General features: G+C 41.4%; 1 protein-coding gene across 1 annotated transcript in view; it reads left to right on the plus strand.

The window, feature by feature from the left end:
- Positions 1-21,062, plus strand: part of SDK1 (sidekick cell adhesion molecule 1) — a 983,203-nt gene that overhangs the window by 730,937 nt on the left and 231,204 nt on the right. Inside the window, exons 10-14 of the mRNA XM_063090679.1 lie at positions 264-384; positions 2,044-2,207; positions 4,171-4,273; positions 6,474-6,650; positions 16,611-16,747. Coding sequence (XP_062946749.1) covers positions 264-384; positions 2,044-2,207; positions 4,171-4,273; positions 6,474-6,650; positions 16,611-16,747 — 702 coding nt within the window. The remainder of the gene's footprint in view (positions 1-263; positions 385-2,043; positions 2,208-4,170; positions 4,274-6,473; positions 6,651-16,610; positions 16,748-21,062) is intronic.

Consider the following 21,062-nt stretch of genomic DNA (forward strand, 5'->3'; position numbering starts at 1 on the left):
CTGGGCCCCTGTACTTTCCCACTTGTTCATTCATTACATCATGAAACTGTATTTTCTGTCTAGGATGTAAACAAAGGTAGGTAATACCTAGGAGATGAATAATAGAGGGTTATAGTCACTCCTGAAAGGTTTTCATTTTTTATTGCTACAGTTATCTTTGTGATTATTTCTATAAAGTCCATATGGACTACTCCACCAGACTGGCTTGAGCATCTCTAAGGGACAATGCGCTGATCATTTCATTGTTTAACTCCTCTACTCAGATATAGCTCCAGCATTCACCCAGCGTCCAGTGGACACCACAGTTACTGATGGGATGACAGCCATTCTAAGGTGTGAGGTGTCTGGGGCTCCCAAACCTGCCATCACATGGAAGAGAGGTAAGTAGTATCCACTATCCATGCAACAGTATCCATGCAACAGCATGGCCAATGTGGAAAATGAACCTATTGGGCCAGTGATTGTATTTTCTTATTTTCACTTTTGTTCATTCATTCATTCATTCATTCACTCAATAACGATTAAGTAACAGTTTATGGAATGCCTACCAGGTGCTAGATGCCAGAGGTACAAGGATGAATAGGACAGACAAGACCCCTGCCTTCTAGAAAAGGAAACAGACATTAACAAAGTAATACTAATTGTGCAAATATCACTCTTCTCTACCTAAGCCCTTCATAGAGTGCCTTTGGCCTGCTGGGACTCCTTAAAATATTAAATATTAGATTTGAAGTAATTCTGCTAGCATTCAGTTTTCTCATTTGTGAAATGGAGTTCTTTCTTATAATATTCAAAATTAAGAATCATGTCCTTTTTTTTCTTTTTTTTTTTTTAAGAAAGAAAGACATGTGAAGCTTAGTTCCAGCTGTGTTTTCAGTTCCTGTGAAGGGCTGTGTCAGTCACAGGCTGTCTTTGTAGTTCCCACAGCCCCTTCTAAAAGTCAGGCATATGTGCCCATAAATTAGGAGTGCACAGAGTCCATCCTTAACAAATCTGTGCTGAATTGTGTTGACTCACATATTTTAAATAATTATGCATGATGGACTATATTTGGGTGAAACTTCAAAAGTTTTATCTTTTCATGCGATGAGAAACTACGTGGTGGCTTCTCAACTCAAAGGTATAATTCACACACTCAAACATAGCTTATAAACAAATATATGGGAAACTACAGATCAATAAGAGGGGTGGGTTCTTCTTTTATTTCATATATTTTCTTTTTTTTTCTTTCTTTCTTGATTTTGAACATAATAATAGCTTTATATGGAAAAATTTCACTTGCATTTAAATACAAAGAGAAATAACAATCATGTACATGGATCGTAATTTGTTTAAGCATGTCTGGCTATGACAAAGACTACTGCTAAGGCCTGGAATCCTCACAGCACCAATTGTCTAGCTCTTAATCCTGTTCATGACACCAATTGTAAAGCTAGGCAACTACGCTAGGTGTCACGGCTCTTTTACCTGCCAGTAATCCTGCACCGACTGGGCCAGTGGTTGAGCTAGGGTTGGGTCTGGAGCTCCCAGACCCCTCAAGCCCATTCACAGACTGGGTCACAAACCCTTCACATGCCAGGCTGGGTCACCAGACGCCTTCACGCAGGTCTATGAGCTAGGTAACCGGGCACACGGTCCTTGGAAGCTGCAGGTCTGAAAGAAACATGGCCACACAGGGCAGGTGCCTGAAGCAGTAAAACATCAGCCAAAGTGGTTCCGCCATGCAGGTGAACTTACTCCACCCACACACACAATGTAACCAAACAACCCTGAACCGACTCCAAGGTGAGGGGAGCCTGACCAAATTATCCTATTTTCCAAAAAAGCATATCTTTCAATATTGGACAATTAGGATGTTCTTGTTTTTCATTATTCTAAATAATGCTAAAGGAAACTGCTTCAGTTATTTTTATGCATAAAATTTTCACTTTATTCTGATTATTTCCTTAATTATTTTCTTGGTTGTGGCTCTAACGATTACCTTCTTTACTTTGAAGTGTTATGGCTCTTATATTCCTGTTTTCTCTACTGTTCTTCAGGAAGCCACATTTTGGCGAGTGGCTCTGTCCGGATTTCTAGGTTCATGCTTCTTGAATCAGGGGGTCTGCAGATAACTCCTGTCTTCATCCAGGATGCTGGCAACTACACCTGCTATGCAGCCAACACAGAGGGATCGCTGAATGCTTCTGCAACACTAACCGTATGGAGTAAGAACCAGTCTGTGTGAACCATCTATTAATCATGTTTTAATCATCATGTCATCTGTGCTTAGGGAATGACAATATACCCTTGGACTTTCTAATTTAATCAAAGGAGAATAACTATTTTTACAACTAATTTATAGAAATCTGTTGAGTAATTAATTTTTCAGTTTCTAAAAGAATAATTAGAAAATTTAGTCAAAGATTTAATGGGGATGTTTCAGGAGAGATAAAAGATTGACTTTTAAAGTCAGTAGAGTAGAAATATTATATACCAAACTAGCTTGAATGACAAAATTGATATGTTGGTTGATTTTATAAGTGTTTTGTAAGAAAACCAAATCAAGAATTAAAATCCTAAAGAAAGTATATTTTTTTCTATACTACCACTGTGATCAACTAAAACACTTCTAGTGTATTAAGTATCAATGTTTCCTGTAGATTAAGAGTGAACTGAAAGAAAAATCTTCATTATTTCTCCAGTTTTGCCGTTCTTATTTTGTAGATAGTAAAGATTTCAGAAATGCAGAATAAATTGCTTTCTAGAACATGAAGATTAGAGTACCAAGTATCCACCTCCCCACCCCTTTCTGTAGATTCTATTGCCAATGTACTTTTTCCTTTCTGCTTCATCGAAATATGTGTTACTAAAAGCTCATTGTTGGAAAAAGCAAAAGACCATGTTCACTAACAGATTTTCATAAAGCAACCTGTATGAGGAGAGAGAGTTTTAACTTGCTTGAGTGAATAATTTGTTAAAATGCCATCTGTGCTTAAAGAAAACCTAAATCATTGTGCTTTATTTCATATTTGTTTAGCATTTTCAATCATATAGATTGTATCTGCTTTGGTAAATGACCCTTTCTAATTTATTAGGTGTTCTAAAAATATCACAAGTTCAAAAGAAATTAATCCAAAATCGCATAATATTGTCACATACTGAAAAAGAGGTTTTGTTACATTTAGTGGTTGACTCTGCCAACCACCTCTGATTCATCATGTATCCCTAAAAATTTACCATACATTTAAAAGCTTGTGAAAAAGAATTGTGTGAATCTCTGTGGATCCCTCACCAGAAAATTTTGTACATTTGTTAAGATTCAAATTATAACAACACTAGAACGACTGGTATAACACTTTGGTAGCCCACAGAGCATTTTCTCATACTTTACCTACTTTAATCAGCACAATTGTTAGTGATGTTGGCATTCCCTTTCATAGACAAAAAACCGAGTTGTTTTTCTGGATGCACTATTAGCAAGCAGTCACAATGGGCCTCGAACTTAGTCTTGTAACTCCCAAGTTCTGGGCTCTGTCCGTGGCACCAGAGCAGCGTCCCCCTCAGAGGTGTGCATGGTGCGGGGACACACATTGCATGGGCTGTCTGCAGGGCAGCTGTGGAGCGTGGGGGGCCACAGGTCTGGGCGGAACTGTCGGGCCTGTGCTTAGCACAAGACCCCACCCCATACTAGCTCTGTGGTGTTGGGCAAGTCACTGTATTTCTGAGCATCTATTTTCATTCCTGAAAACTGGGTGTAGTAATATTACAGCCCTCACAAGATTGTTGTGAGAATTAAATAAAACAACATAAATGAAAGCACTTTGCAAAGTCACCCAGTGCTATATGAACATTAGAAATTACTAGAATGATGATTATCTTGGGAAAGAATCTAGATTTTAAACAAGAGTATAGAAGCTAATATGCATTTACATATAATGTTCCATTCTCATTTTCTTCCAGTGTTTGAGGTTAAATACTTAGAAGGAGCAGGGTGGACTGGCTGACTTTGCTGCAGTGTGGAAAGGCTTGTTTTCAATTCCCTGAATATTTCTGAGCGCTTGCACTTACACTCGTTTTGTCAAGATAAAACTTGGAGGTTTTGATGTCAGATGACCAATTCATTACCCCCTGAGGGTGGAAACTCTCAAACTTGTAATTTCATCTGAGTTGTGACTTGTGTTTTTCCAGATCGAACCACCATCGTTCACCCTCCCGAGGACCGCGTGGTGATTAAGGGGACCATGGCCACACTGCGCTGTGGAGCCACTCATGACCCCCGGATTTCTCTCCGGTCAGCTCAGTCAATTTCAATGCTTTGGGGCTTATTAATATTCTGCAAACTTATGAGTGAAGTTGAGATGAGAAGGAAGGATTTTGGGAACTTCGATTTCAGCTGCAGATCCCTGATTATGGCATCTTACTGTCATGAGCTCCATCATTAATCACACAAATCCCATTTTCCTCTCCAGCCTTATGTATTATTTACAGTGAGCTATGTTCTACTTCATGACTTTAATACAGCTTTTCATGATTTTTCTGCCAAGGTTAATACACTATCTGTAAAACGTACTTGTCAGAGGCTGATAGTTAATGAGAGAAAAATCCAGAGGGATCGAATAGGATTTCAGCAGTGTTTACACGGGGGCTGTGCAATACTCAGGAGGGGTTTTCTCTATGCCAAGGATAGTTTCATTGTGAAATGGGGAGTGAGGGAGACTTGCATGCACATAGAAGAAAGACATCCAAAGATGTCTAACCTACTTAGAGGAAAACATGTGTAAAGAAAGGAACTGATAACTTGAAGAATTGCTGAAGGAATTGTAATATCCTATCTTTGCTTGAATTTAGACTGGGAAGGTAACAATGAAAAACATGACACTCTCAGTAAACGCGTAGCAGCAGACAAGTGGCTATCAGTAGCGAGCTTTTTCCTGAAGAGCAGCCACTTTCAGAATAGTTTTTAATTTTCAGAACAGCCTTGAAAATAAATCAAGAAGGAAAGATCCAATCATCATAGTATTTTCACTCTGGGCTTAGCCCAAAGGACATGCGATTAGCCAAATGGGTGAAATTAAGATGCCTTTCTACTTCCTGGAACATTTCACTTTAGAGGGGATGGCTGTTGGACACAAGCATTATTAACTGGATTCAGTGACTAAGCTGTTCTCTCACTCTCCTTGAGGGTGTTTGGCAAATCATGAGTTTCCATATCTCCACCTGGCTCTCTGGAGTTCCTCAGGGCTCAAAAACCAAATTTGGTTGAGTTACAAGAATGCCAAATGCAAAACAAACGGAACAAACAAAAACTAGCAAGTTAAAGATTACCTAGAGAATCCTTGGAGAGCTGTCTTAAGAGATAGTTATCATGCCTGGAAAAGAATTCATTCATTTCTAAGTGATTTGGAGTATGATTTCAAGAATGAAGAACAAATAAGTCTGGTATTCTGCTACTCTGACAGCTTAGAAAGAATCCCCTTGGATCTTTGTGGTTTTCTTGTAGCTTTCTATATATGATTAAATTGGAGCCCTCATCCTGAGAAGGAACTGGATTGTGCACTCTTGGGGCACCCCTTGTTCCAGGGTTTCTCTGCCCTGAGGAGCACCAGGCCATAAGTGATAATCATAGCTGAATGCTGCTCCCCAGAGTGAGCAATCTATTCATTTCCTTCTTGTGGAATCAATCCTGTTCTGTCTCAGGGCAATTTCAGATAAGTAGTTTGTAAATGTCTGTGCTCTATGAATATGAAGGCTTTAAAGAACTGGGTACATTTTGAAAATCTGATCAAATTATTTTGGAAAATAAAAACAGCACTTTCATCTCATCTGGTAGTGAACAGTGGCCCTGTCCAAGGACGTCTAAAGACTGGATAGGCTCTTAATTGATTCTGTATTTGAAAAGAAAAATGTGCTAAAATTGCCACAGATAAACGTTAAATGAGAAGAAATGCAGTTTTAAGGACAATTTGCCAGAATGGTTGGATTTTAAGCAAATGTTTATGGGGTAAGGTATATGTTTTTTCAGGAGTTGCATAATTTCACTCTGGATATTTTTAAACAATCATTGCCTTCTATCCAGACAACACTCTGGTCCTCCAGGAATATTGCTGGGACAGGAATGTTAGAAGCAGTTTTAGTAGGTGACAGGTATGCAAATGATTCTACAGACTTTCCATCTCTAAAATACAGACAAGATCAGACACATGTTGCCAGTCATCTTCATTGTCCTGTTTTTAATTTCAGCATCTACTTTTGTATTACAACCAAGATACCTGATTGCTTTTCTTTCTTTCTGTCTTTCTCTTTTTCTCTCTTTCTTTCTTTCTTTTGCATAGGTATAATTCATATACCATAACATCACCCTTTTAAAGGACACAATTCAGTTGTTTTTAGTGTATTTACAAGGATGTTGCTTGCTTTTTAACAGATAGGGAGAGACCAGTAATCCTGTTACTGTGGGTTTTGTAACACAAGACTCTCTGCTTGGCTCACAGCTTTGTTTGGAAGAAGGACAACATGATCATCACCCCATCTAGCAGTTCTAGAATTGTGGTGGAGAAGGATGGGTCCCTCCTCATCAGCCAGACGTGGTCAGGTGACATTGGCGACTACACTTGTGAAATTATATCTGAAGGAGGGAATGATTCCAGAATGGCCCGGCTGGAAGTGATGTGAGTTCTGCAATGATCGATATTAACCAGCTCCTAATGATGTGCATGACTGCACTCAGCTGGCACTCTTCCAAGTGACTGTCACTTAGCATGTATAATGCTCACATTGTGCCCCAAGTCAGCGGTCAGAGGCTAGCACATCATGCTACATAGCCATGTACATTGACAAGGTTTTTTGTTTTTTGTTTTTCTCGTAATTTCAAATCTAGAATGCTTCATCCATGGTGTAAATGGTTTGACTATTGTTTTTCTTTCCTCCATTGATCCCTTTTGTCATATATCCCCCATTGACACCATATCATGATACGCTCTGTTTACTGTATTGCATTTAAGTAACAATAAGTTCATTTTCCCATTTAGTGGCCTCAGAGCTTCTGATTGGTGAGAAGCTTCAGGATCAGCTCACTGAGGGGAAAGTATTCCCCTGAAAGCCAACTAGACTTCAAGTTTAAGTTAGTCCCAGCTGTCTCTCTGTGGGTAAATAGATACTTTCCATTAAGTCTTTTGAAATCCTGAAAATAGCAAGCAGCTACCTATTACTTCCAATCTAGATCTTCCTGGGGGTCCAGGGAGCCCAGGTGGGAAACCGTTGATATCTTCTACGTCTGCTCTCTCTTTTCCTCAGTTCCCTCTCAATCATGGAGCAGGAAACTGAAATGCCTGCTGACAAATCTTATTTTTCCAACACATATTTATTTGCTTTTTAAAAATTGTGCCCTCTCAGATATTCCCTGAGTACTTGTAAAACCTGAAAATAAAGAATCAAAGCTGTCAGGGCAGCAGCAGCTCCAGTGGCAATGCCAGCCCATCCATTCCTGGCTAACATTTGACATGCTGGGCCATTTTTAAAAAGCCATTTTGAGAGATTTTTCTTATTGGACTCTGCTCACCTTGATCCAGGAAGGATTCTATATACAAAAATCATTCCCTAAAAATAGAATTTGAACACTTGAGTACAAGGACCATGTCTAATTTGTCTTTGAATCTCTAGGCTCCAACCAAGGGAATTAAAAATGAAAAAAGTGCTTGGTAAGTGCTAAGTGCTTGGTCTTCTGTATTTGTTGCGTGCATGCATGAGTGAACGAACAAGCAAACGGCTTTCCACTAGCCTCTATTTGTGGAATTTAAAAGGTTACTGATGTATACCAGCAAATCCAGAAATCCCTGTTGTACTTTCAGTACCTGAAAAAAAATCCATTCCATCTTCTAGTCTGTCCCTGTCCAGGGTGATCCCTTGTTCTTGAGATGTTAGTTATCTGTTGGGAGTAAAGGTCATCCTAGTTAGCAGTAGCCCCCATGGCCCTAGAGGATCAGCTGGGTGCCCCAGTGCTGCAGCCAAAAGGCTACCATACGGATAGTCCTTCAGTTTTGTAAATGTGTGTGGGAAGGCCAGGGTCTTTTCACCCCATGCCTTCAGGCATTGGAGCCCGGGCTCTTTCTGCCCTTCCCATGCCCCACAATACTCCATTCAGTGGGCCTCAGCCATCTGCTGACTTTAGGGCTTAGCTTGTGTTTTCTGCTGGCTTCACCTGAAGGGCTCCTGCTCATACATCTTTTAGGATTCAGCTGCAGGATCACTTCCTGCCATTTGGACACCGGGATGCCTCCTGCATTCTGGCAGTGCTTCCCAGCATCTGGTTGATCCTCCCTCATAGCAATAATCACACTGGGGTAGATGAGTATATCTTCATGGTTCCTTTCCCTCTTGACACAGAAGTGCCTTGATGGCACAGTTTTGCATTTTGACTGCCTTCCATTGTTTGGTATGCAATAGGTACTTAATAACTATATGTTGATTAGTTGGTCAGTTGAATGCATGAATTAATGAATTAATACCTGTATGTTATGGGCCATTGACGAGCCTCCTGCTGATTCCCCTCTTACCTTTGATGCTCACATCCCCCACCCCCGTACCCCCAGCAAACCCATGAGCTCAGGTCAGGTTGCTCTATCAAAAACCCAGTCAGTCAGTGCCCAAAAGCCTTTGTCTAGCTCTGCTCCTGTTTCTTTCCTCCTTCCTTCCAGTATCTCAGGTTGGGATTTTTTTTTTTTTTTCATTTTGACACTGTTGGAGGGTATAACCAGTGAATTTATATAATCCATTGTGCTTCTCACATTTTACAAACTACCTTTGAGTACTCTTAGATCATCCATCGTTGCTATCAAATAAATAAGTGTTAGCGGTTCATAAAGACTCTGTCAGCAGAAGCCAAATTGCATACTTCCAATATAGCACATTCTTTTTATTCTGCACAATTTTTATATCCTACTGATTTACATATCTTCCCTACTATTTGCTTATTTGATTTCCTCTAAGTAAAATACATTTTTCAGCAAATGTTGCTGTGTGTATAAAATAATAGGCTTTCTGTAATAGTAAAAGACCTCATCTCTAAATAGAGAAATATTTGCAGATTTATGATTCAAACCAATTTAGGTACAACTGGTTATAGAACTGATTTGGAAGACAGTTGTTCCTTGTAAATTGTTAGTGTAATAAGCACTTTACTCTTCCAAGTCTGAATGAATTGGGAAAGTTGTAGGTTCTAGCATGGTATGTCTTTAGATGCAAACAGATCTTGACATCGTAATGACAATAGCAATGATAATAAAAACCCACGATTGCAGGGCATTTTTTGCTTCTCAGAGAACTTTCAAATCAGGCTCAGTAACACTTCCATACTTTACTCAGATGATACAATAAGTAAATAAATAAATAAGCAAGGAAAAAAATCTCATATTGCAGAAGGGACTGTGAGAGGTACTTATGGCTAAATAGTGTCCTTCAAAAGAGCCTGAATTCCTTTTTCTCCCTTGCCTCTCCACTTCAGTTAAAAGCTACATTGTTAAATATAGAAATTAGGAGCATTAGAAAGGAGCTTATCAAAAATAGACCATCGTTTGGCTTGTTCTCATGTATGTTTGATCCACGTTTAGTACCTTTGCACGCAACTTCGTCTCTGTTGAAGCCAGGTTGAAATGGTAACCCCTCACACACACGACAGTCCTGGCAGGGCTGTTGGCCAACAGCGACGCCACCTTTGAGCGAGGCTGCACACAAGTCCCTGCCCACCTCTTTCTGACTGATTGTGTGGCTGTGGGCAAGTTTTCTCAACTTGTAAACTGGACATAAATATCATTTACCTTAAAGGATTATCATAAGGGCTGAATGAACCAGTGTTTGTGAAATCCTGGTGTGGAACCTAGCTGAGGATGAATACTCAATAAATCCTAGCTCTTATTGCTTCCTTACTATCTTATAAAAGAATGCCACTCCTCCCTTCATCAGTGGCACCCCCTGTCTCCAGAGCCAGCCAGTTTCTATCGCCTTTCCCCTATTTTAGTTTTGACTGTGGTCTTACAACATCTGATGCAATGTGTCTGTTTGCAGCTTACTCCTCCATGCCTGGCACAGTCCCAGGTATATAGCAGGTACCCAATAACTCTCTGACTAAGCCTCACTTTACTTACTAAGCTAAAATGGGATGGTGTATTTTGTCCTAATTTATGAGGACTCTGCCTTATTCCCCTACCAGAGAGCAGAGCCTTCTAAAAATCAGAAGCCAGATGGTTCTGTGATGTGTCTTGTAAGTTAACAACACAGGTCATCATTAAATGTTGGTCACCCCTTGTTTTAGTCACGTCTTTTCTCCTAGTTTGCTAATGCCATAAGGGCAAGAGCCAGTTTCTGGGATGACTCTGCATCCCCCAAAGCATCTTACTGTATTGAGCGTTCCAGAGGGACCAGGCTGCTAAGGCTTTATGGGTTGATTAATTGTTAAATCATTTAAAGACCCAATTAGTATGGCATCTCTCCCCCTGAAATCAGAAGCTAATTCTTACAAGCCTGGAGTACAGAGAAAACCCAATTTATGGAGCTGACTTGAAGACTCAGATCCTGAGGCAGTGGGAGCGGCTTCTTTCAATAAAACTGCTCTGACAAAGCCGTAATAAGGAGCAAACAATTTAATACCATTTCTCCAAAGTTATTAAGCTCCCATCGTCTTCATCCTCAGAGGGAAGTCAAAGAAGATGGGTTTGACCAAGTCATCATTTGTGCATTAAAGGGGCAATGCTTTTTATATAGAAAAAATACTTATCTGATCCTCTTCTGCCAGAGCAATTCCCAGCTACAGCCACAGTTCCACCAACTGCTTTCTCTTGAATCTTTTTCAACACTGTTTTTCTCACACACACCTCACTCAATCTCCTTCCTGGGTTTTTGTTATTTTTGTTGTTAATTTCTGATATTATTGTGATGTAATTTGCCTAAAGGAGATTTTCTCCCATTCCTTTTAAATTACAAAGTGACTCAGCACTAGGCTTGGTTTGCTTTATTTCTGGGATCTCTTTCATTTGTCACCCTGTCTACATATCACTTTCTGTGAGATACTCTGCTGATCATTTATCTCCTTTCAAAGTTGGCAGAGAAATGCCTAGATGCAATCTATTCCTATTAAATAAGATTTTCTGAAATGGATTTAGAGTATATTAAAGCCTCAGTTATCCGTTATTGATGAGTTAGTCAAGGATTTCCCAAAGCTTAATTTTCAGATAACCAAAACTTATCATTTAAAGAAATAGTTAATATTTCCAGTATGTATTAAAAAGTTCTTTGCATTGCTAAACAAGTAATACTGAACACAAGAGATATTATAGAGGGGATTTTCAAGTAGGGCACAGGCTGAAACTAGGAAAAAATCTAAATTTTCTTCCAAGTCTGAGTCCTGTGATGTGAGTAAAAATCATATTTTGCACTGGGCCATCACACTTGAGCCAAGGAAGTGGACGTTGTTGGGCAGTGGTGAATGAGGGCTCCTCCCTTCTCTGTGCATCACAGACAGTGATGTCCTTGGGCAGTGCTGGACCGGGAGGTCTCAGTTCCTGTACTAAATGTCTCAAGATTACTTTGCTTTTTAAGTTCTTTTTTTTTATGTTTCTTTTTTAAAGTCTTTCTTTAAAAACTTTTTTTTAAAAAATAATTTTTAATTCCTTCATCTTGGGTTCTTGGTGACCATTTTTGCTGTTCAGTATACCTACTTCTAGCAGACCCAGTTGCCTTCTCGTTGGTTACTTTTGATCTATGAGGAGGGAAATTAGAAACCACACTAACTACAAATCACATTTTAGGTGAGAGTGAACAAGCTCTGAAAGAGGGACGGAGGGACAGGCATAAGCATATTCCAGGGACTTTATGAGCTAGCATCCAGATGGTAGAAGTTGCTCAGTTAGTGTCCTCCCCATAAGTGAGTGTGACTGGACCACAGTCTGCAAAGCCCTCCAGCCCCAATCAAGAGGCTGTCCACTCACTTGTAAGACTGGTCATTTCTATGTGCACCTTCATCTTAGGCTATGAGAAGCATGGTCCAAAGTCAAATGTAAGAATCCCAGGTTTTCCCCAGTGTGGGAAAGATATACTTTTAGCATTTAGAATTGGACCAAATATAACCCACTGAACGTTATAAGGAAATCTTTGTAAAGACAAGGTAGCTTCTTAGGAGACACAGGTCTAACATTCCTATTGCTCAGTAGGAGCCTATCCATACCATATGTCATGGTCAGTCAGGATGGGAATGTCCATTTAGTGAGGTTTGTCCTGAGCCAGCTGTGTGCACCCCTCCCACCGCCTTCCTTTGACCCATGATGTGTGTCAGCCACAGCTGCTTGGCTGCATAGTATGTCCTTCCTCCTGACTATTACAAAGCATCATCTGATATTTTGTCCAATCTCTCAGGACCATTTCCAGTGAGCTGCCCTTGGGGTCCCAGTGCCAGCCCTGGAAAGTCGATGTCAAAAAGATATCCCAGAAATTTTGAACATGGGCTACTTCGTGGTCTCTCTGTTCAGGCACACCACAACTTCCCCTGGCCCTGCCAAGCTCTCTTACCTTGCCTTCCTCCAAGACCCTGTTTAAACCCTGCCGTCCTACTACCCTCATCATTGCCCCTAAACCTCCCACTAGTCTTACGCACAACCACAGCAGGCAATTCACCATCTTTACCCTACCCTTAGCTTATGGCCCTACCCAGCCCTGGGACACCGTTCCTTCCCTCTCCACTCACCCAACCCTTCCCCAGCCATACTATCCCCAACTCCTCCACTAGAATGCCCCTTCTGTTGCCCAGTTCTACATTCCAGCCCATTCCATGGCTCAAGATCTCAGGTGCCTTGTGTTGTCGCAGCCTGTGCAGGTCCTCATGCTCCTTCTTAGTTGGTCAACTCTGGTAGGGCAGGACTGTGGTGGCTGCTCCCTTTGTTACCTCACACCTAGCATGGAGCACCAGGCTTGGGGGATGTTCATTTGCTCATCCATCCACTCCTTTGTGGGTTGAGTTATCCATGCATGCCACATTTTACTGCAGGCCCACTCAGTGCCAGGCATTTGTGATGCAGAGATCAAGGACAACAGTGTCCACATTAGAGTTGGGGAGGCAAATCCATAAACAAACAGGATGCAGGATGCAGTGGATATTTGCTTCTGTAGGGCTTCAAAACTGAAAAAAGTTGAACTGGAAAATTTACAAATTGCAATGGCAGCCAAGAGGTAGAAGTGATTCATTCTGCTCAAGAATTAATCAGGTGTGAGTGGGAGGACCAGAAAGTCCTTCCCAGAGGAAGGACTAAGCCTTTGAGGCTGATCTGGATTTTCTGATATGGTGTGGCACTACAGACAATAGGACATCACACGCAAATGCACAAAGGTCATGACATGGCTTGACTCAGGGTGCTGCTAGTCTCTCCTTATGGCCAAGATATTTGAGGCTTTCAGGGGAGTGTCTAGTGTGGGCATAGGGGATAAGGAGTGTGGGAAAGAGTTATGGAGGGTGCAGGAGGGGAGTGGCATGAATGGCTCAGGGTGGAGGGTTCCCAATGCTGGCCATGGAACCATGGAAACCATTGGGAAAGTTGGTGATGACTGGACTGAGGGCTGGTCTGTGGCCATGAAGTAGAAGGGTTGGTTTTATGGGCATTTCTAAGGTGCAGTAGGTGAGATTTAGTGACTAATCAGATGTAGAGGGGCAGAGAGTGGATGGGAGTAGAGACTGTTGGGTGCAACCATTGACTGAAAAGAAGCATGAGCAAATAAAAGCACTAGTTTGGGTGGAAAATATGATTCATGACTCATTGTCAACCCCCAGTAATATGATTGGAATGTGTAATTGGAATTTTTTCTTGTTTTGTTGTAAAATGCCACTTATGATCAGAATATCTGAGACTGGGTAATTTATAAAGAAAATGAAATTTATTGCTTATAGTTTCTGAGGCTAGGAAGTCCAAAGTCTATCTGGTGGTGGCGACAGTGACCCCAGGAACTCACATTACAAGGTGGTGGAAACAGAGAGAGCAAGAGAGACAGACTCTCCTCTTCTTTTAAAGTCCTCAGAACCATGCCCCTGACCACCTTTTTTATCCATTCACTACTGCAGGGTCCTACAATCCAGTCCTCCTCAAGGCCCCACCTTTCAATTACCATAATAGGATCTCCCACCCTCTTAACAGTGACAGTGGGGGCCAAGTTTCTAATACATAAAACTTAGGGGACACAGTTCAAGTTTCAATGGGTTTTGGGGACATAATTCAATCCACTACACTTATCATGTCTTTTGGGGCGCTTGTGTGTGTGCTACATCTGCTTCTGGAGCTGCATGCATATCTCTCCTCCTGACCTGGAAGAGAGACTGTGGTGGCCAGCAGGGAGTCTCTTTGAGCACTAGCTGTGTCCACACATAGAAAATGACCTAAAACACAATCTACCTCTGTTAGTCTTCTAAGTTCATATTCCTCATTTTAGAAAATCTTCCATTTTAGGGAGCAACTTTACAGTGCAATTCTGACAGTGATTACCTGGAATTAGCACAGACCTCACAAGTTCAGGGCACAGTTGCCAACAAGACTGCCCTCACTTCAGGCACTAGCCACAAGCTCCAGGGCTTCCAAGTCACCCACACTTATGACCAGCTGGCTAAAATTTGGAGTTTCCCACTATATCCTTAGGTTCATATTCCTTCAGGAAAGTGCTATACTTATGATTGCAGTATTATTATAAAGATTAGAAATCAGTACCATACAAATGAAGAGATGCATAGGGCAAGGTCTGGAAGGGCCCCAGACACAAAGGTTCTTGTGTCCTCAGGATGCATCACCCTCCCAGCACATAATTGTGCAATTACCAACCAGGGAAGCTCAACTAAGCTTCAGTGTCCAGAGTTCTTACCGGGGTTTCATTAAGTAGGCAAGACTGATTGAATCATTAGGTACATGATTGAAGTAAATCTCTAGCCCTGATATCACTGGCTCAAAGCCCCAACCCTCTAATAACAGGGTTGGTTTTTTCCTGTATGGCCAGATCCCATCCTGGAACTACCTAGGGGCCCACCATGAGTCACCTCATAAGATTAAACTCAGGAGTGTTCTGAGAGGCCCACTGTGAATGACAAAGCCAGTTCTGTGACTCAAGAAATTCCAGCGGTTTAGAAGCTCCATTCCAGACCAGATACATTCTTTATTATACAAAAGTCTTATTTAAATATATCTATCCAAGTTTATTCTTAGGTTGTTTTCAGGTGGGACTGTTTCAACAACTTTTATTTGGTTTCAGATGAGACCAATTCAGATTAGGGGGCAAAGCATAGGAAATGGGGCTTGGGAAAAGTAATAGATATTCTTATCCTGGTATTTCCTTCATATTATTTTGTATTGGAAATTTAATGGAGAATTCAAATAGAAATAATAGTACCTTTCCTGATTTACAACTTAATTCACTATTAAAGAGAAAAGAAGATAGCATTTCAGGCTCAAGTTTATTCTTTATCATTACTAATATACAATGTACTTGCAGTCTACGTTAGAAATATTAGTTTGTTTATAAATGATGTACATGGGTTAGGGGGAGCTATGTTTCTTAGGTAGCTGAAAGCACAAAACAGCTTAATAAATTTCAGAATATAATAAGTACATTTTTAAAATTAAAGATATCAAGTATAATTATGGCTTTTTGTTCTGACCTATGTGGTTCAGCAGTAATTGGTGTCTAAGAGACACTGAAAACTAGTTAGTTGGTGAAACAGGTCACACTCAGAATCCCCGTTTCCCAGCACTGCCTGGAAACATTTATAGAAGGGGCAGCCATCCAGAATAGCCACAAAACAGGGTTCTGCTCCCAGATTCATGAGATGTAAAGGTTAAATACTGGACTTGGGCAGCTTATGATTTTAAGGTTGCAGACCTGTAATTGGAAGAAACTATGCAGAAGGGTTTTGTGTCTTTGTTACCAGTAAATCCCAGTAAAAACCTTTTATAACTGACTTCTTTTTAGAACTTATTTGCTGAAATTGCATTTCCATTTTATAACCTTGATGATGTAGTGTTTTCACCACGTTTCCTTTTAAAAGCTTCCCCCAAATCCCCATTATCCAATAGAAGACAGAATGACAGTATAACCTCATGCTGTCAATAAATGAGGCGACTGTGTTGTCGATGAATATATATGGGCATTTTCACTAGTAACTTCAAATGGCTAGTGTTGGAAACGTTCATATCAAATCATATTTACCAGGCCTTTTTCCCTTTATACAGTTTACTAGTTTACTGCATTTGCATTACCAGCTTCTAGCTGTAAAAACAAATTAACTAAGTTTTCTCAATTAACAATAGGCTGTGTAAAACTCTGCACACACACCCCCACCACCACCATTTAAGTTAAAGTGTTGTTAGTTATTTTAGTACCTACCATAGGGATTAAATCAAACCATGTTTGGAAAACAAAATAACATTGTGAATAGTAAAGTTGGGTTTTGTTTGTTCTTTTTTATGAGGAGTAGTATTTGTGTTTGGGGCATATCTTATGTTTTTCATTTTCAAAACGTTACACACCAGGACTATTCAATGTAAGAGCCCAATCTACCCACCAATTCTGATATGCATTTTCTTCTTTTTCCTTTTCATTCCTTTTTATCCAAGTGAACTTCCTCATGCACCTCAGAATCTCCTGGCTAGCCTGAATTCTTCCCACAGCCACACCGTGATGCTCTCTTGGGTTCGGCCCTTTGATGGAAACAGCCCTGTTCTTTATTACATTGTGGAGCTGTCTGAAAACAGTAAGTAGCAAAATGAAACTGTTGCCAAGGACAGTAATCAGATTTCTTTGTGTGTTTTTAATGTCCTTAACCTTTACTTCTGGCTCAGACCCAAAACAAGTAGTAAAATGTTATGATGCTTATGGGGTTTCAAACAAAAAAACACAGCTCTCACTGAGAAAAGAGAAAAGGCAATTGGGGCCTGGGAGAAGGAAGAGAAGAGATAGTTAGAGGAGCTCTGTAAGAGCGTGGACTTGGGGCCAGTGAATGCCCAGCAGAATGGCTGTGCCTACCAGGCTGCCCTGAGCAAGGGTACCCCGGGACAGCATCATCCCTAGGGTGAATTTTGAAATGGGTTAATGATGCCTCCCTCCTGGGGTTAATTTGAGAGTTAACAACAATAGCAATAACAGTTCACATCTTTGGAATGTTTTCTGGGGCAGAGACGTGGAGCTAAGTATTCAGTAGATCTTTCCTTCCATTCCTCAACCTCTCAGCAGTGTTTACACCACCCTTCGAGTCCTCTTTCATTAAACATCCTCCCTTCCTGGATTGCCCAGCAGCCTTGGCTTTCCTCCAGCCTCCCGGGCCATACTTCCCACCTCTTCTCACCAGCCAGATGGTGTGTTCCATGGTGTTCACCTGCTCAGTCCTCTCAGCTCTCCGTGGAATCTCTTCCTAGGAAATCTCATGCATGCCATGATTTGAAGTAGCAACTGTTCCTTCATGAGTCACACATCTATATCGTTAACACAGCCCTCCAGGATCATGTAGAAAACCCAAAGACTTGATCTCTCTATCTGGTTATTTCACAGACATCTCAAGCTTAACTTCTTTAAACTGCATCTTTTAATTTGTTTTTAACCCTAACCCTGTTCTCACCTCATGACCACAGCCATTCTAATCTCAGTTACCATCACCCTCCATTTCTGTATTACTCAAGCTGGAAGCCTAGGAATCGCCCTCGGTTCCTTTTCCCTCCACGCTTCCCTTAGCGCCACATCCACTGCATCAGCCTGTGTTCTAAGAAACAGCTGGAATTTTCTCCCTCCAACCACCGTTATCTTTTACCAGGACCATTGCAACAATCTTCCAACTAGCTCCTCTTCCACTCTTGTCTCTTCCATACCATTCTCTACTCAAGCAGCAATACTGATCTTAAAATGTAATTGGACCAGATTACCCCCACGTAAACCCTGCATGTAGGATGAAACCCAAACTGTACAGGTTCCTGTGCAGCCTCAGCTTATGGCAGGTTACTCTGCTCTTTGGTGAGCGTGTGCCAACCACACTTGTTTCCTTTTGACTCCTGAATGGACCAAGTTTCCTATCTCAGAACCTGTTCTCTTACCTGGAATGCTCACAGGGCGAGATGGTTATCCTTCATGATTACCCATTACCTCCCCAAAGAACCTCTCCAGCATGTCAGCTCAATTTAACCTTTTAATACCTAAGCTGGAGTCCTTCCTTTATTATCTCATCGTTTATTCTAGACTCCTTCCCTGGGCCTCCGCCATGGCAGAGCTAGCCAGACCACAAGTAGCTTGGCCTTTACGGTGGTCAGCTTCATTTGGCCTGTGGTTTGTTTTATGATGACACTTGTGTTCTAAATGTGTCCTTGATTTCAGGACAGCTAGGAATGCTTTCTCAATGTACCCTCCACTGAAACCCAACTCTACTTGGTGAAACTCCACATGCATTTTTGGCACTGCTCCCGTTTCATAGGCAGAAACGTCCTACAGTTCTGCTACAGCTCTGCCCAAGCTCAGTGCCAACCTATACACACTTCCTGTAATTACTGACACAACTAACTTTATTTCTCCTAATTATGTTTCATACCTCCTTACCCTCTCACATGATAGATTTCCCTACTGATGATAACACTGCTCATAGCACAGCAGACGCTGTTTGATTTTCATTTTATAGCTAAGGAGATGGATGTGTAGAGAGTGGAAGTCAGGGGCCCAAGGTCACACAGCTAGTAATGGGTGAAGAAGTGATTCTCCCCAGGCTGTCTGACTCCAGAGCCTGTGCTCTTCTTGGACGTCAGTATCTACAGAGAAGTTTCAGGGAGAAGAGTCTTCCCTTTTGCACTTCAGTGAGGGCTTTGTGGTGAATGCCAACTTAGGATGGCAAGCCGCACCCAGGTTTCAGTCTGTGTGGAGATTCAAGGAACCTGCTCTGTGAAGCTGAAGAGCCTTTATTTGAATTGGGTACCACCCAGACCAGGTCAGTGAGGGAAGTCCCAGAGGCAGTATTTTATTTCCATTTCTTGAGTTGCTGAGTTTTCACTCTTGGCTACAACAGCTTCAGCCTTGAGCACCATCTCAGCCAGGTGCCAGAGTCCAGGCCCTTCTCCCCCTTTCTCGTGAGCATCTCTCACTACTGATCTGTCCTCTTTCCTCCAAGAGAGAGTAAGATGTGATGGAACCCCATCTACCTATGGACATCCATCTTAGTTATAGCACAACAGCTCTGATCAAAGAGGGAAGGGACTGGCATTGCTTATTAAAATAACCTTTGTGAGAAGATAATGTTTTCCTGAGGATGTGGCCTGTAGGTAGAATAGTACTTGATGATGATATGTATGGAGAGAATGTGACAGGAGCAGAGATCTTGTCATCAGAATTCTGAAGAATATCTGTTGTAAAGACAATCTCCATTGGGTATTCATCCCCTTGAGACTGAGGGCTGTGTTTTATTCCCCTTTGTGTCCTAGTCCCTAGCATTTAGTAGGTACTTGACATATCAACTGAAGTGAATCTCTCTAGTAGATTCCCCTCATAATGGACTCAAAATTATAGTCATGGACCATCTTCCGAAAGGAAAGTGTTCTATCTTCCCAGTTTACATAACATAAGGCATTGTTTCACAAAGCCATAGCAACTATTTTCTCAACTAATTGCATGATTGGTTCCTCGGTCTTGCCTAAATATGAAGCAACTTGTATGTGTAGCCATACGTCCGTCCACCCACTCATCCATCCATCCATGCAAAAATAAATTTTGATTGGGCATCTGCTCTATACCAGGCACTCTGCTGGGTACTGGGATGCAGAGATGAAATGATTAGTCTGAACTATGAAGAGCAAGGAGACAGTCAGACACATTAATACATCCCTCACATAATGTGCTCCCGCCAAGGTATCTGCAAAGTGCTGTGGGACCACCGTAAGAGAGTGACTGGATGGGAGATAAATCAGAGAAAATCTTCAAAGGGGAAATGCCATGAAACTTGAGCCAGATAGAGAACAAGGGGGACAGCATCAGCAAAGGCCCCTAAGTGCCAGATCTCGAGGCATGTTCAGGAGCAGCTAGTTGTCAAATGTGACTCAAGAAATTACTGGTTGTTGTGTGACAGTGTCTGCCTGGGAAGATTCTTCCTCATTCTTAATGGCCCAGCTTAAATACACTTCTCCTCCATATCTTTTCCTGACCCACAACCCCATCATGCACCGGCAGGATTAATTTTTCTCTCCTTAGCGTTCCTATACCAAATTATATATTCCCTTTTGAGTATTTAGTAGATTGTATAATAGTTACTGGTTTATATGTCAGTCTTCTGGCAAGACCGTGAACTCCTTAGGCATAGGCAGGGTACAAGTATCAATACTCTTTTTACCTATGTTATCCAACAGAGTGCCTGGCACTTATTGAACAAACTGTGTAGGTGTCCAGTTGCTTCATTTCCCTGAGAAGGTGACAGAGAGCATGATTAGTCTTTCATTAGCCTCTGGCTCTCTGTACTGGACCAGTCTCGTAGCTGCCTGAGATTCCCAACTGTTTTTGCCTCAGAGCCTCTAATGTAGGTATTATTTCATGAAGAATCTAGAATGGTTGTGTCTTGGCTATCCCTGATTTCAACTGCATAAAACGCATCTGTGACCTTGGCTGAAGCAGTGTGTGCTGCTACCAATTGGTTGGTCACATGTCTTCCTGCCACAGCAAATATGAAGACTGGCACCATCATCTGGGCCAACAATCTGGTTTTTATTTTTATTAGGAATGAATGCCCTTAAGAAATAGTTGAATGTGCTGGCTAATTATAGCCAGAAAGAACAGCTTAGCAGCAAGTACAGTAAAATGGAAATTATATTTGACCTACAGTCAGCGCTATGCAAGTGAACAAGACTAAATAACTATCCAGTAGGTCTTGCTACTTGGGAGACCCTGTGCAGCCAGCGCCTCCTGGCATGCTGATTGGGATGCCATTCTTCTGAAAACTGTGGATCCTGTTGTGGTTTAGGGGCTGAGACTGCTGCTTCTTAACACCTGCTCTTATGACATTCCTGCCACTGCCAAAGGGCCTCTTCAGGTATTTACAGAGTAGAACTCTA

This window comes from Cynocephalus volans, chromosome 3 (assembly GCF_027409185.1).
Source record: "Cynocephalus volans isolate mCynVol1 chromosome 3, mCynVol1.pri, whole genome shotgun sequence".
In the NCBI taxonomy this organism is placed as follows: Eukaryota; Metazoa; Chordata; class Mammalia; order Dermoptera; family Cynocephalidae; genus Cynocephalus; species Cynocephalus volans.